Raw genomic sequence first — 16,281 nt, forward strand, 5'->3', positions numbered from 1 at the left:
CTTCAATATTTACATTCACATAAATGTACAGCATGATCTAGACTCAATAACACATCAGCTATAATGTGAATGGGGGTTTTTCAACCAAGTAAACTAGAAAAAAATCTCTACTCAGTCAACAATACTGACTTTTTAAAAAGGAAACTGTCTAGGTAAAAACAAATGATTAAAAGCTTAGAGAATTTTTTCAAAAGGTTCTAACAGTACTTCACATTTGGAACTAGCAATTCTGTGTCGATAGAGCTCAACCCTAGGGAACTACTGCAAAGTTATCATTACTATGTAAGTTAAGAGAAAGAACAATTAGGCTATATTTCAGACATGGAAAATTGAACAAGGAAGTGAGATGTCACAACAAATTGTTTAAAAACCATTTTTAATTTTCTGAAATAACTATTTACTGGCAAACAGTACAGAAACTAAATTCTTTTTCTTTAGGAACGACCAAATACCGTAGTTAGAGCATCTATCTATCTAAATTACCAATAACTGCTACAACCTACAAGTCCCAAATTCTTCTTTCTTTTAAAATCTTTCTATCTTTTCTTCTTCCTAGGGGCTACATCAACCCTTTTCACATCTTCTTACCTGTTCTAAACAGAACTAAGCTACTTTTAGAACACTTCAAAATGTTCCTTTCACCTGAAACAACAAAATCCATATCTTCTTTCTTCCCTATGGCTCCCATGGGAAACTCTATCTTTAAAAGGAGTTCGTTTAGGTATCCGGAAAAAAAAAAGGAATACACGAAGTCATAAGCTATTATGAGGGGGAAAATTCAAGGACCCTTTTTTTTTCTCCCTGTTTTCTAAAATGCTGATATGCTTTACAGTTATAAAACAGTATTTAATTTAAATGTTATAATATTCTAAGAATACTGTATGTTTCTAATGAATTCATTCAAAATTCCATACTTTGGGTAAATGATTTTCAATCTTATCACCTAACTTCTCCTCTCCTGTTGTGGAGCACAGGCTCCGGACGCGCAGGCTCAGCGGCCATGGCTCACGGGCCCAGCCGCTCTGCGGCATGTGGGATCTTCCCGGACCGGGGCACGAACCCGTGTCCCCTGCATAGGCAGGCGGACTCTCAAGCACTGCGCCACCAGGGAAGCCCTCACCTAACTTCTTAAAGGGACTAAGTACCTCAATCTTTCTCAGCCAGGAGCCAATCACTTGGCTTCTTTTAATACTTCTTTTTAATTTTTTTAATACTTCTTTTTGTTGACTGGTTGTGGCAAAATATACATAATAAAATGGCTAAAATGGTAACTTGTATAAGTGTACGATTTAGTGGCACTAAGTATTTACAATGTTGTGCAACCATTACCACTATCCATTTCTAGAACTTTTTCATCATCCCAGAGAGAAATTCTACCAATTAAACAATAACTCCCTATTCTCCCCTACTCTCAGCCCCTGGTAACCTCTATTCCATTTTCTGTCTCTAGGAGCTTGCCTATTCTAGGTATCTCATGTAAGTGGACTTGTACAATATTTGTCCTTTTGTGTCTGGCTTATTTCACTCAGCATTCTTTTTAATACATATATACATTCTCTTTCATATTTTTAAAAAATTTTTATTGGAGTACAATTGATTTACAATGTTGTGTTACTTTCTACTGTACATCAAAATGAATCAGTTATACATATACTAACTTAGCATGTTTTTAAGGTTCATCTATGTAGCATGTATCAGAATTTCATTCCTTCTTAAGGCTGAATAATATTACATTGACTGTATATACCACATTTTATCATCTTCTGATGGACATTTGAGCTGCTTCCATTTTAATACATTTTAGAATAAAACAATATAGTATGGAATAATCAAAATCAAGCGAGAATCTTCAAAATGGGGGAGCAGAGGGAAAACAGCAAAGGGAAAAATAGTTGAAAAGCCTTGTATTGAGGATTAAGGAATGAAAATAAAACTGTAAAAATGAGCACATCTTACCATCGTCGCTTCTCAGGGCCCTAGGCCCTTGGCCTGCCTCCCCAAAGGCTCACTAAACCAGAGGCCAAAGTGCCCCCCCTCCTCTTCACCTACCACCCAAGTCCTCATGCCCTCTCAGGGCTGGGAGAGGAGGGGCTAAAGGAAGGCGAGGTTCCATGTACATATTTATCTCCCCTTCCACATAGCCCCACAGACCTTTTGTACATTTTTACAGGGGTGCCCCTCCCAATAACCCCCCTTCCTGGTTAATTAAATCCTAAGACTGGTTAAAAAAAAGAGCACATCTTCAATAAGCATAGTTACTTCGTTCCATAATGTACCTGAAAACTCTAAAGATTTTAAGACTACAATTTAAGACACATCATGCAGCAAGATAAGCTAGAACTACATTTGAATGTCATCTTCCAATCACTGATACTTCATATATTCATTAACAAGTAGGTTTGCAATGCCTGTTACATGCCAAGCCGGGGGCGGGGGGGAGGGGGGGAGATAACTGTCACTGCCCTCACGGAGCTACTAGCTTAATGTAAGCTATAGAGAAGCTACATGATTTTTTTGAAAGACCAAAACGATATGTAATTTCAAATCTTAAGTGCTATAAAGAAAGAACACAGAACACTATACCAAACTAAAAACGGAAAATGTGATCTAGATTGGGAAGTCAGCCAAAGTTCTCTGGAAAAGACATATTCAAGCTGACACCTGAAAAAAACAACAGTTAACTAAGTAAAGGGGTCAGCATGTACAAAGGCTGAGGTGGGAATTAGCTTCTCTACACAACTGGGAAGTGACAAAACAAAAGTGACCCCAAAAAAGCTATGGGAATGTCGATTGCACTTCAGTTAGAGAGAAGATAATAAGCAAAAAAACCAAGAAGGAGCTTGCAGAGCAAGGAAGGAAAGAAGGAATGTTTGCTCACTTCAGGTAATGATACAGAGTTTCAAAAAGGAAGCAGTAGTCATCTGTGTTAAATAATGCTGAGAGGTAACAAGAGAGGCAAAACTAAAAGTCCAGTGGAGGTGACAAAATGGAAGTCACTGGTGACTTTAAAAGTACTGCTTTGTGGAAACGTAACTGTATCACCACAATATAGTTTAACCAAGAATAGCTTCTTGTAAGTTGTTACTAAGTGAAGCCAGAAGCTATTTTTGCTGACTCCACCATCTTGCTACATTTTTTTTAAGTTCTTCTTTTTTTCCCCTCTGTTCTTTATTTATTTAGTATTCTTTCTTATTTACTGTTCTTGCCTACTCTCTAGAAATAATAATGACAAGTTTAAAGTCAGAGCCTTACTGTGTGAGAGATGGATGATCCTGCAATTGTCATTTAGACCTAGGGCACTGATGGAGTCTGATCTCTTTACATCAGATTTCCTGGTCTATTTCCCCAGTGGGTATTTTTAGGAATAGAAAATTTTATGAAATTTTTATGAAAAGAAATGAAATCTCTTGCTCATTCCTGTTCTATAAAACCCAATAGTGTTATAAAAAAATATTAGAATACGTTAGTAGAATTTGTTCCTCAGAGTAATAACCAAATGTCATAGTGCTCCCTCCTCTCTCATCACTGTGACAATCAAAAATAGCCCCCCAAAATCCTAAACACTTTCCCTATGGGTATTACACTATACCAGGGGTCCCCAACCTTTTTGGCACCAGGGACTAGTTTCATGGAAGGCAATTTTTCCACGAACTGGGGCAGGGGGTGGGGTGGGTGGGGGATGATTTCGGGATGATTAAAGCACATTACATTTATTGTGCACTTTATTTCCATTATTACATTGTAATATATAATGAAATAATTGTACAACTCACCTTAATGCAGAATCAGTGGGAGCCCTGAGCTTGTTTTCACTTGTCACTCACTGATAGGATTTTGATATGAGTCTGCAAGCAATTGATTTATCATGGTCTCTGTGCAGTCAAACCTCTCTGCTAATGATACTCTGTATTTGCAGCCGCTCCCCGGCACTTGCATCACCGCCTCAGCTCCACCTCAGATCATCAGGCATTAGATTCGCATAAGCAGCGTGCAACCTAGATCCCTCGCATGAGCGGTTCACAGTAGGGTTCGCGCTCCTATAAGAATCTAATGCCGCAGCTGATCTGACAGGAGGCAGGGCTCCGGCGGTAATGCGAGCGATGGGGAGCGGCTGTAAATACAGATGAAGCTTCGCTCGCTCACCCGCCGCTCACCTCCTGCTGTGCGACCCAGCTCCTAATAGGCCGTGGACCACTAGCGGTCTGTGGCCCGCGGGGCTGGGGACCCCTGCACTACAGCACCTCCAGGTGAGAACAACTCGTAGCACTGTAACCTTTTTCTCTTAATGAAAATATCTCTACTGTAGACGCCAGGATTTCTGCCTTAACATATAAAATATACGGAACATAACTTTAATAGTTCTTGACGGCAGAGGATCTTGACTATGAACAGTGACTATTATGTGCTATTGTAATATAATAAAGCTCTTAGAAATTAAAGTGTGTTTTATCTTGGTCCTATATTAATTGACCTCAGGCTGTTTTATTTGAACACAGTAAGACTATTACTTGAAACACATACTGCTTTATGTATCTTTTCCATTTAATTCTTTTTGGCCAAGGTTATTTTTTCCTAGAATGTTTACATCTACCATTCTCCCTGAACTAGAGGACTTTTTAATTTGCTAATGACTAAGCTTATTAAATCAAAAGCCTGAACTGATAGATGAAGGCTTGAAGATGGCTCCAGGCCTTCCTAAGAATTAAAGTGCATGGGTGTGGAGATAGCTACCTTCTAAGAATTTTTTCTAACTTACTTTTGGTTTTGTAACTGTGCTATGACTAAAAACTCCAAAGATCTGAGCTGAATAAATCATAAATTAACAAAGCAGTTATTACTAAATAATCAATCTTCAGGACTAAAGTAGACTGCTATATACTACAAAATATTCTAATCAAGTATTATAATCATTACTAATAATACTTAAATAACTCACCTGATTTCTTTTAGTCCTTCTCTCTGGATAACTTGAAGAATTTCTTTATGACTCATGGGTGTATTGGGATATTTTTCTAAGACCTGAGAAACAAGTATATAATAGTAAATTATTTCTTATTTTAATTTCTTACTATAATTACATATATAAATTATATTTATTATAGCTATGTATTAATTTCCTCCAGCATATACAAATCCAGAGACTTTTCATCCCTTAAATTTTCGGATAATAAGTGGAAAATTAATGAAATGTAAATAGGATATTCTCTCCTTCAGTCACAAACCGTAAGTCAAATCCTGAAGCAGAAATTGATCAAAAAAGATAAGATTAATAATTCAATTATTATTAATGCATAATATGAACTTATGTTTACTTTCTGCCTCCACTCCCTCATCACATGACTACCTGTGGACTTACTGGAAGCACCTTAAAGATTATCCATCTTTATTACATCTCCAAACAAAGCCTAGTACATCTTGGTTGCTCAGTAATTTCTTAACCAAAACAAAAGAACAATACAGTTATAATGAAATTAAAATGGTAACCGTGTTCTGGTTCTGGTAAAGATGATGTAATAAGCATAAATTATCCTGTCTCTCCCGAATACAACTAAAAGCCTGGACAGAATGCATGCAGCAGCTATCTGAGGACTCTGAAAATGGTAGCAGTTGGTTTCAGGGAGGAAACCAAAATTAGAAGTACTACTAACCCAGCAATGAGTTTCCTGGTTTTGTTTCCCCTAGGATCACTCAGCCTAGACTCAAGGGCAGTCCAAACTCAGAACTGCACAGTAAGTGCAGACAGAAATTGCTCCAAGAGAAGTCTTCTCTTTTTTTTGTCTGAAAAGCAGTAAAGGGGGCCCCTAAAAGGGAGGACGATCCTCTGAGGGTTTTTTTCCCTTTCTCTCAGACGCTGCCCCCAAGCAATCCAAAGGCAGCAGCTGTGGCAGTGATGATGCCAGCAGTGGCTGGACAGGGACCTAAAACTTCAAGAAAGCGGATCTCTTCCGATCCCATGAGTGTGGAGGGAATTCCCATGGTTTATATTCTTTCTCCACCATCCTGTTGCTTGGCACCAAAGGTAGATGCAGTTGTGGAAGTGTGCAGCAAAACACCAAAACGAAAACCTTAGTTATCTAGCCATAGGACAAGGAAGAAGTGTCTCTAAGAGCCAGAAAGTGTCAGGGAACTTGCAAAGAGAAAGGAGCTCAAGAAAGTGACACCATGAAGTTCTATAAACACTCCTGGGGTCACCCAAGAATTATGCCTATGTGGATCTGACCCTAAACATACTATCAGGTTCCCAAATTTGCCACTCGGTGGTGTACATGCAGGACAGATAGAAACAAAGGCTTTGAAAACTAGTCATTGGAATTTTAGTGCACAGAAAGGTAGGCAGAAACTTATGACCTGAACCTAACAAGACCAAATGCCCACTTAAAAAAATCCTCCCATCCCTAAAAATAAAGTAATAACAACAACAACATTCTCCATAGCATTTAAATGAGACAGAGTATCATAACGTTAACAACAAAATGTCTAATATATGATCCAAAATTATTTGACATATGAAGAACCAGGAAAATCTCAATAACTCACAAGAGAAAAGACAACCTACACACAACAAACCCAAGATGCTACAGACTCTGGAATTTTCAGACAGACTTTAAGGCAGCTACTACAACCATGCTTCAAGAAGCCAGGAAGATGATTCTTGGGGGAAAAAAAAAAAATAGTTAAGAGTCTCAGCAGAGAAGTAAGATTCATTACATTATTGTGTGTGTGCCTGTGTGGTGTATAAAGCAAACAAAAATTTAAGACTAAAAAACACAATATCCAAAGTAAACCCAAAATTCTCTGGAGGGGCTTGACTGTAGAAGGGAGATAACAGGAGAGAATCAGTAAACCTGAAGACAGAGCAATAGAAACTATCCAATCTGATGAACAGAGAGAAAAATGATAGAAAAAATAAATGAACAGAGCCAATGGGACAATATCAAAAGGTCTAACATTCATGTCATCAGAGTCCCAAAAGGAGAAGATAAAGAGTGGCACGCAGAAAACATATTTAAAGAAATAGCAGCAGAAAACTTCCCAAATTTGGTGAAAGATATACACTTACAATTTCGAGAGAATCAATGAATCTCAAACAACATAGATTCAAAGAAACCTGTACCCAGATAATTTTTAATTAGCATTTCATCATCATCAGTAATCAAATTACATCATCAGTAATCAAATTAATTTAATTACATCATCAATAATCAAATTACTGAAAACTAAAGAAAATTTTAAAATCTTGAAGGCAGCCAAGGAAAAACAACATTCCACTTAGGAGAAAAACAATTCCAGTGACTGTGGGTTTCTCATCAGAAACTATGGAAGGCAGAAACAGTGAAGAACATTTTTAAGTGCTGAAAGACAAGGACTTAATTCCAAAATTCCTATCTAGCAAAAATATCCTCCAAGAATGAAGTGGAAATCAAGACATTCTTAGATTAAAGGAAAACGAAGAGTATTTGCCACTAACAGACTTCTATTTTATTTTATTTATTTTTAAATTTATTTATTTATTTATTTATTTATTTATGTATTTATGTATTGGCTGTGTTGGGTCTCCATTGCTGCCCGCGGGCTTTCTCTAGTTGCAGTGAGCGGGGACTACAGTCCGTTGTGGTGCGAGGGCTTCTCATTGTGGTGACTTCTCTTGTTGTGGGGCACGGGCTCCAGGCGCGCAGGCTTCAGTAGTTGTGGCTCAGTAGTTGTGGTACACAGGCTTAGTTGCCTCCGTGGCATGTGGGCTCTTCCTGGACCAAGGCTCGAACACGTGTCTCCTTGCACTGGCAGGCAGATTCTTAACCACTGCGCCACCAGGGGAGTCCTAACAGGCTTACTTTAAATTGACTTCTTATAAGTCAATTCTGGTTTCTTTCCTTTTTTTTCTTTTTTAAATCCAAATTTTAGGCAGAAACTCTCTTATACCTAAATCACTTTCTATTCTTAGAACCCTTGGCAATTAATAAATGCAAGTGAAAGCTAAAATTGAACCAATTCTCAAGAATCTATACTATACTATCAAAAGAATATCCATTAGTACAGCAAGTCAAAGACAACAGATACAGGAGTTGTGTAATAGAAAACACTTGAAGTCAGATATCCTAGATCAGCCAGTAAGGTATCAAAATGTGATGTCAACAACTACCATTTATAAAGAAGACACAAACAAGTGCTGATCATTCTCTCAGTTAAACGTCTAAGCAACCTTAAAAGACAAGCCTTATTACCCTCATTTAAAAAGTGGGATAACTAATGCTCAATAAGCAAATTTCCAAACATAATGCAGCAAGACAAGTGGCAGTCGGAATTCAAACTCAGGTCTATCTTGCATCCTACAGCTCACTGTGTCCTGGTCTGCGTCTCTTTTTTCATTTGTTTAATCATAAAATCCAGCAAATATATTTGTTTGTCATCTTCCCTGAGCTCTATGCTACATCAGATAAATGTTATTAACCTTTCCCTCCTTAGACACTGCTCTCTCCAGACATTTTTTTCCAAAATGTTTCTTCTTGGTCTTTTTCTGTGGCCATCCCTTAAATACTTTACAATCATCATTTTGCAGCTTTTGCTTTTCACTCCAACCCTCCCTGAATAAAATCATCCATTCCCAAGACTTCATCAATCATCCCTATTTTGATAAATGAAAAGAAGCAGCACAGTCCGTTTACAACTGCTTTTAAACATCAACCTTGGATGTTCCATCTCAAACTTAACATGTCCAAAATTTAACTTACTACCTTTATCCAAATTAAGGCCCATAAAGAAAACTGGACCTGTATTTACTGTCTATATACTATTATAAAATTGTGTAAAATTACTGAAAATGAAAAAAAATACACCATGGACATGGGCAGATAGCTCATAAAAGAGTTAAAACAACTGGATAAAAGACATATGAAAAAATATTTGCATACTGAAATGCTTACAGATGAAATTATATGATGTTGGGGATTTGCTTCAAAATTATACAAGAAGAAATTTAGATAGGAGTTTAAGTATTGCAAGACTGGCTATAAGTTGATAATTACAGAAGCTACAAGATGGGTACAAAGATACTGTTATATTATTGTTGGTTTTTGTGTACACATGCAATATCCCATAATAATAATTTATGGGAAAAACGATATTGAATGTCTGACTTCACTAACAATTTAAAAAAAAATCACTTTTCAGGGCTTCCCTGGTGGCGCAGTGGTTAAGAATTTGCCTGCCATTGCAGAGGACACAGGTTCGAGCCCTGGTCTGGGAAGATCCCACATGCCGTGGAGCAACTAAGCCCGTGCGCCACAACTACGGGGCCTGCGAGCCACAACTACTGAAGCCACATGCCACAACTACTGAAGCCCGCACGCCTAGAGCCTGTGATCTGCAACAAGAGAAGCCACTGCAATGAGAAGCCCGCGCACCGCAATGAAGAGTAGCCCCCGCTCACCACAACTAGAGAAAGCCCGCGCGCAGCAACGAAGACCCAACGCAGCCAAAAATTAATTTAATTAATTAATTTTTAAAAGACTTAAAAAGCATTGGTGTGGGTATAAGTGAGGCTTTATATTTAGTTGCTATTCCAGGCCGATTCACTTCCAACACACAACTCCTTCTCAAACAGCCCATTTGGTTACTGGAAGAAAACATACTACCACTGTAGTCTAAGAACTCTATTGCTACAACTTCTGCTTAGGAAAAGTAGGAAGATATAGAGGTTTTTGTAAACCATACTGAAAAACACTGGAGTTGATACAAGAAAAACACTTTGTGCAGTAGATGTTATGCTTGCCTTAATCAAAAATTAGAAGGGATTTCTAGGGAAACTGATATAATCATCCACCTGGCAATTAAATTTTACTCTGTTGCTATCATTAGGAAATCCTGAATACTAAAATGTATGACACAAATTTACGTAATACTACAAATGTGGGATTTGCTTTATTTTCTTCCACATATCAAGTTTTTATAACAAATACTCCATACCAGCATACAATGGATTGACTAAGACTCAGTTTTGGTGGCCTCTGTAAAGGATGTTATTAACATAATCAAGGGGTTTCAGTTGGGGGGAAAAGTTTAATCGATGCAAAATATGAAAGTGCTTCAAAGTGTATAGAGCTCAAATAGCCTGCACATAATAGCTCTAAGACATAATATTGATGACTAAAAGCTCTCCATCTTAATCCTTCATCTGTATAATGAGGGTAGTAACACCCTCATAGATAGGAACATGAAGTAAAACATTCTGCAGTATTCTTAACTTAGCACCAGTGACATAAATGGTAGCTTTTGTTATTACTAATAAATTATATGACAAAGATCCTTTCCAGTTCACATTTGATATCCTGATCTAAAATTTCACCAGTGTTCTTAAGGGGGATGAAAAATACAAAAGATAGCATGCTTTTCTCCGGCTGCCCCTTTGATTTTTCCACTATTTTTTTCACAAGTAGTTAACAATGCCCTATACTGCCAATAATACTAAACATTAGACAAAAACTAAAATTTACAAAAGTATGGAACAGTTTTAAGTTAACTGCCAAGACTTCAGTCCCTACAGGGGATTGAAGTCACTTATATGTTCTTTAAATCCTATTTACATTACAGATATCCAAATATAAAGACTAGATATTAAGCTATTCTGCAAGAAAAACAAGCATAAAATATCACAGAATAAGGTACTTACATTCATAGGCAAAAATATTTTGATTAATTCATCATAATGAGGAAGAATATCAGAGTTCAAATCCCAACTCTACCAGAAAGTGGTGATGAGCAAACTGGGGAATGTGGCTGCCCTACTGTGCATCTGAACCGGTGGCTTTCTGTCCAAGAAGCTACAAAATGGAAATTAATAAAAATTTCTCTGGCATATCAAACCTTAATTGAAAGGTAACTATTAATCCACTATCAGAATGAACTCTATTTAGAATTTAAAACATTTATATTATCCATGGTAATGGTAATAATAAAAATATTTTGATTTATTATCTAGAGCAAGGAATTACTTTATTTTAATATGGTTGAATTTTACTATTTATAATAAAAATACTTAAGTATGCTGATATAGGACATTAAGCTATTGGAAATAGAGACCTAAAATTTCTGTGTGCCTTTTTAATGAAAATTAATTTCATTGATTTTCTAGGTATACTATTTTTTCAAGAAATAAAATAGAAGAAACCAGTTAGTTAAAACTGCTTAAGGGATGTTTACTTTCCTTAAAAAAAAAAAAAAAAGTTTATGACTAGTACCTTTACATACTAGGCATTTGAAATTAATTTTAATTTAGAAAATTATTTATGCTAAATTTTCTCAATATTTAAAACTATAAATCATTTAGTTTGGGAGAGAAAGAGAAATGTTTTTCAATTAAAGACTTAAGTATTCTACTTTTTAACTTTTTAGTATGAACATTTTAAAACATATACAAAAGTAGAGAGGGACTTCCCTGGCGATTCAGTGGTTAAGACTGCACTTCCACTGCAGGCGGTGCAGGTTCGATACCTGGTCGGGGAACTAAGATCCCACGGGCCTTGAGGCATGGCCAAAAAAAATTTTTTTTTAATTGTTTTGAAAAAAAAAATTATTGGGAACACTGCAATCAACAATTGTCAACACATGGCTTACTCTGTTTCATCTATACCTCCAGCCACTCTACCTCTAAAAAGTGGATTATCCTGAAGCAAATCTCAAATATTTCATTCATAAATACTTTAGTACAGATCTCTAAAAAAGGATAAGGACTCATTTTTTAAAAAATAAAAATACCATTTTATACCTTAGAATGTAACTATAGTTCCTTCATTATCAAATTATTTACACAATGTCCTCAATTTTCATGGGGGGAAAAACACTTTTAACAGTTAGTTTGTTCAAATCGGTATGCGCAGAAGACCGACACATACCACATTTGGTTAACACATGTCTTAAAGTCTCTGTTAATCTATGGATTTCTCCTTGTTTTCTTCCAATTTACTTACTGAAGAAACCAAGAAAACTGTACTGTAGTTTCCCACATTCTGTATTTTGCTAATTGTATGGTACTCTGTCCCTCATATTTCCTGAAAATTAGAATTACCTAGAGGACTGCTCAGATTCAGATTTTATTTTACCAAAAGAACTTCACAGACAGTGCTGTTTACTTCCCATCCCCCTCCCCCCACCCCACACACATGAGAACACACAAAATATCTGTGGTCTCTTTTTTGAGATGTCAAGATGAATCAGGCGGACAGATGTCCTCCTGATCCACCCATTACAAAGTTTCCCATCAGCATTCCAACCTAATTGCTTTAGTAACCACTGATTAGTAGCCACTATTCAGACTCATTATTTAGGTGTTGAAAATGGTGATAGCCTATCTTTCCTTCTTCATTTATAAGCTAGAATCCTTCTAAAAATAAATGCTTTCCTCCATCTACTAGTCGGTTATCTGAAGTACATACAGCTCATATAGAAAAAAGCAGGATAAGTGCTTGATTCTGTCCTATTTATTAATTATCAGAATAATTAGCTAGTTTTTCTAGTATACTCCAAAGGTGAACGGGGCTTTTTTGTTTGTTTATCTGACACACCATTAGGGATATTATGAATACCATTTTACGGAATACCATTATGAATTTTAATATATTTTTGTGCTTTAATTACCCTATTTCCTCACTTGTAAACTGGTTATTCATAACCACTGTCTGCTTGTATATATACCACTTGTATGAGCTCTAGTTTTCATATTAAATTATTAAATATATTAAAACTTTTACTGTCACATTTACTGCAAATACTTTTTTCCCTTTTATTCTCACCTTTTCATTACTGTTTTTTCCATGGAGGCTTTTATTAGTTTCATGTATTATAACTCACTGGTCTTTTCTTTTGATTTCTTTTAGCATGTCTATGTTTAAGTGCAGTTTACCTCCCTTCAATAGCTTAATATTCCTCCATCTTTCCATTTACAATTAACTCTTTTAATTATAAGAAATTGTACATAAACAGTGAGAAAAAATGTAGAGACACTAGAGAAACCCAAGAGGGAGAGGTGGAGAGGAAAACAAAACGGCCACATATATTTCTGAGCAAAAATACCATACTCCATTACCATTACAATACTATTACTGTATAGCTATTACTATTACATTATTTTACCAGCAGTTAATTTAAGTGGAAAGACTATAGTAGTTTCACAAAACATTTAGTTTACTCTAACCACAGGAGGGCAGTGTTTATCAAACAAAAAATCATTCCATTGGAATTGTTCATTAATCTACAAAACAATTTTTAGGAACTATTTTATGACAAACTGAATAACTGTTCAGAAGAATTAAAATCAACACTATACAGAATTAAAGTACGATAAAATAATTTTTTTAAGTGTACCTAATACAACTATTTCTTTACTTGTAGATTCTTACATCCAGCTAAGAAAAGGAAACAAAACTTATACTTCCTGAGTATTCAAGAATAATGTAAACAGCTCCTAAATTTGGGTTCGATTCTCGCCTAAATAACAGCAGTATTTCAATTACTGCTGCACTTACGAGTTCATTACATTCATATACACAGATATGTAGAAGCTAACTTCTGTGTAGTCTGGAAAATTTTATTTTACATTTAAAATATACATATAAAAACACGGTAATCTTGGGACTTCCCTGGTGGTCCAGTGGTAAAGAATCCACCTTACAACGCAGGGGACGCGGGTTCGATCCCTAGTCGGGGAACTAAGATCCCACATGCCGTGGGGCAACTAAGCCTGCGTGCCACCACTACTGAGCTCTCGCTTCCCAACTAGAGCCCGCGTGTCACAAACTACAGAGCCCACGTGCCCTGAAGCCTGAGTGACACAACTAGAGAGAGAAAACCCACACGCCACAACTAGAGAGAAGCCTGCGCACCACAACAAAGAGCCAGCGTGCAGCAACCAAGACCCGACACAGCCAAAAATAAATAAAATAAATAAATAAATAATAAATCTTAAAAAATAGACATGGTAATCTTTACAGATTTACATCAGTGTCATATGACTTATTTACTGTCCAAAAGCTTTAATTTAATGTCACAGTAGTGAATGAGGTTCCCCAGGAAACATGCAGAATGAGAAGTGATGAGACTATGCTACAGAACAAATATGCCAATGTTGAAAAGTCAGGGAAGAAAAACTAGCAAACAAACTAAGGAGGAATAGGAAGAAAAAAGAGAATATATGGTGCCTCAGAAAAGACGAAAGCATTTTAAAAAGGATAAAGTGGTCAACAATGTCAAAAACTGCCAGAGGTTGAGATAGCAACTTCAAAGTCTACTGTATTTAGCAACAAGCAGCTCTTCGCTTTACAAGTTCAGATTCCATTTAATCAGGTGGGAAGAAATCAAGCTTATTGGCGGGGGCGGCGGGGGGGTGTCAGCACTCAAGGGAGGTCCAGAGGTGGCAACAAGGAGTTAAAACAACTCTTCCCAGAACAGTGAAGGAAAACATGGAATCAAAGAATAATTGTTTTGTCAAATGGACCTGAACAAGTTTCACTGAACCAGGATAAAAGGAAACAGAGGTATCCCTAGCTATACTGACTCTCCCCATGTCAATACCAGAGGCAAATAGACTCAGAGTTTGACAAATCTCTCTTTATCCAAACTTGTGCTACTTATAATTTGACACTAGGAAACAAATGAATTCAGAGGATGCAGTATCCCTCACCTACCTAAGGATGCAGTATCCCTCACCTACCTAACTCACTAAACAAAACTTACTAGGAGGAGTTCAGGAGCTGAACAGATAATAATAAGGAAGCATGGAATTGAGACGTAAGGAATACGGATAGAGCCAAATATCTGAAAAGGAAAGAGGGAAAAGGACCTTACCTGGCTGCTGAGCAGTATCTGTTGATCACTAACTACCTCTGTCCTGAGATGCACTCCTCTGGTTCAGCTTCTGTGACACCAGACTCTCCTTGTTTCCCTCCTACCTCTCCATCAGCAACTCTTCATTCTCCACAATCTCTGAATGTTGATCCTTCTCAAGATTCTCTTCTTGTCTCAATTTCTACTCTCCTTGGGCATTTTCATCCTCCCATGGTTTCCAAAAATAATTATGCTCCTACAGCAGAATTCCATACCCCCCAGTAGTGCTTATCACACTGTATTTATGATAATTGCATTTTAAATCATCTGTCTTGCCCACTGGTACATAAGCTGCACGAGGACTGGGACCACCTGTCTTGTTCACCTAGCGCCCCTTTAGTGCCTATCACAGGATAGGTCTAAAACATGTGATGGTTGCCTGGTGGAATTAGGAACACAGGGAGCAACACTGGCTTTAGACAAGAGTAAAAATGCCTCTTTCTTTCTTTCTTTCTTTCTTTTTAACAAAAAAGAAGGCTGAAAGGTGAGTGCAAAAGCAAATATGTTTGTAGATTCAGGGGCAGAAACTTGAATGTAAGAATGGACTGAGACTATTCAAATACATATCTATACAGAAAGGTAGCTACAGATATCCAGAGATTACAGAGGCTGGCTTTGTAAGCTCAGGGGTATAGCTTTACCTAAAGGTCCTTCAATTCTGAACAGCTCTATCAAGTCATTCTGATCTGCTAGCTTAGATTCTTTTCACCTGATTATCCAACAATGTTATGCACACTCCCTGGTTCAAAAAAAAAAAAAAATTCTCAGCACCTAATTCTCCCAAAACTCTGAAGAATTAATAATAGTAACAGTTAATACTAATCTAGCATTTAAATGCCAGGTACTGTTCTAAGTACTTTACATATATTAGCTCATTTAATCTCTACAATAAATCTATGAGGTAGATAACCATTATGGCATTTTCTTCAGATGTGAAGACTGAGGCACAGAGAAAATAAGTAACTTGCCCAAGGTCACATCAGCTAATAAGTGATGGAAGACAAGCTTCTTTGCTCCTAAGCATTAAGCTATACTGCCTCTCAATCAGATACATCCATTACATCCATACTACTCCTAAAATTAACTCTTACTGTAACAAACATTTACTAAGTGCTTCGTAAGTGCCAAAAACTGGAGATACAAAGATGAATAAGAAACAAGCCCTGCAGTTCACAACTAGGGTAGAGAGCAAGTAGGGGAAGGGAAAAATGGACAACTGTAATATGAGAGAAGAAATACTGAAAAGATACATAAAGAAACAAAGGTAAAGAAGATTTAACTCTTCCTATTATGCAATATTTCAAATACAGGAAACTTACAAAATAATAAAACACTTATGTATCAACTAACAAGCTTTGTCAAATCCACAAACGGAAATGAGTAGAAATGTTCTATACCTTGATTAGG

At 36.7% G+C, this 16,281-nt stretch overlaps 1 protein-coding gene across 2 annotated transcripts in view; it reads right to left on the bottom strand.

The window, feature by feature from the left end:
- Nucleotides 1–16,281, bottom strand: part of ASXL2 (ASXL transcriptional regulator 2) — a 130,936-nt gene that overhangs the window by 83,341 nt on the left and 31,314 nt on the right. The window contains exon 2 of one of the 2 annotated variants that reach the window (XM_082642323.1): nucleotides 4,937–5,019. The exons of the other annotated variant lie outside the window; for it this stretch is intronic. Coding sequence (XP_082498449.1) covers nucleotides 4,937–5,019 — 83 coding nt within the window. The remainder of the gene's footprint in view (nucleotides 1–4,936; nucleotides 5,020–16,281) is intronic. 2 annotated transcript variants of the gene reach the window in all.

The sequence above is a fragment of the Mesoplodon mirus genome, assembly GCF_964341445.2.
Source record: "Mesoplodon mirus genome assembly, chromosome: 14".
Classification (NCBI taxonomy): Eukaryota; Metazoa; Chordata; class Mammalia; order Artiodactyla; family Ziphiidae; genus Mesoplodon; species Mesoplodon mirus.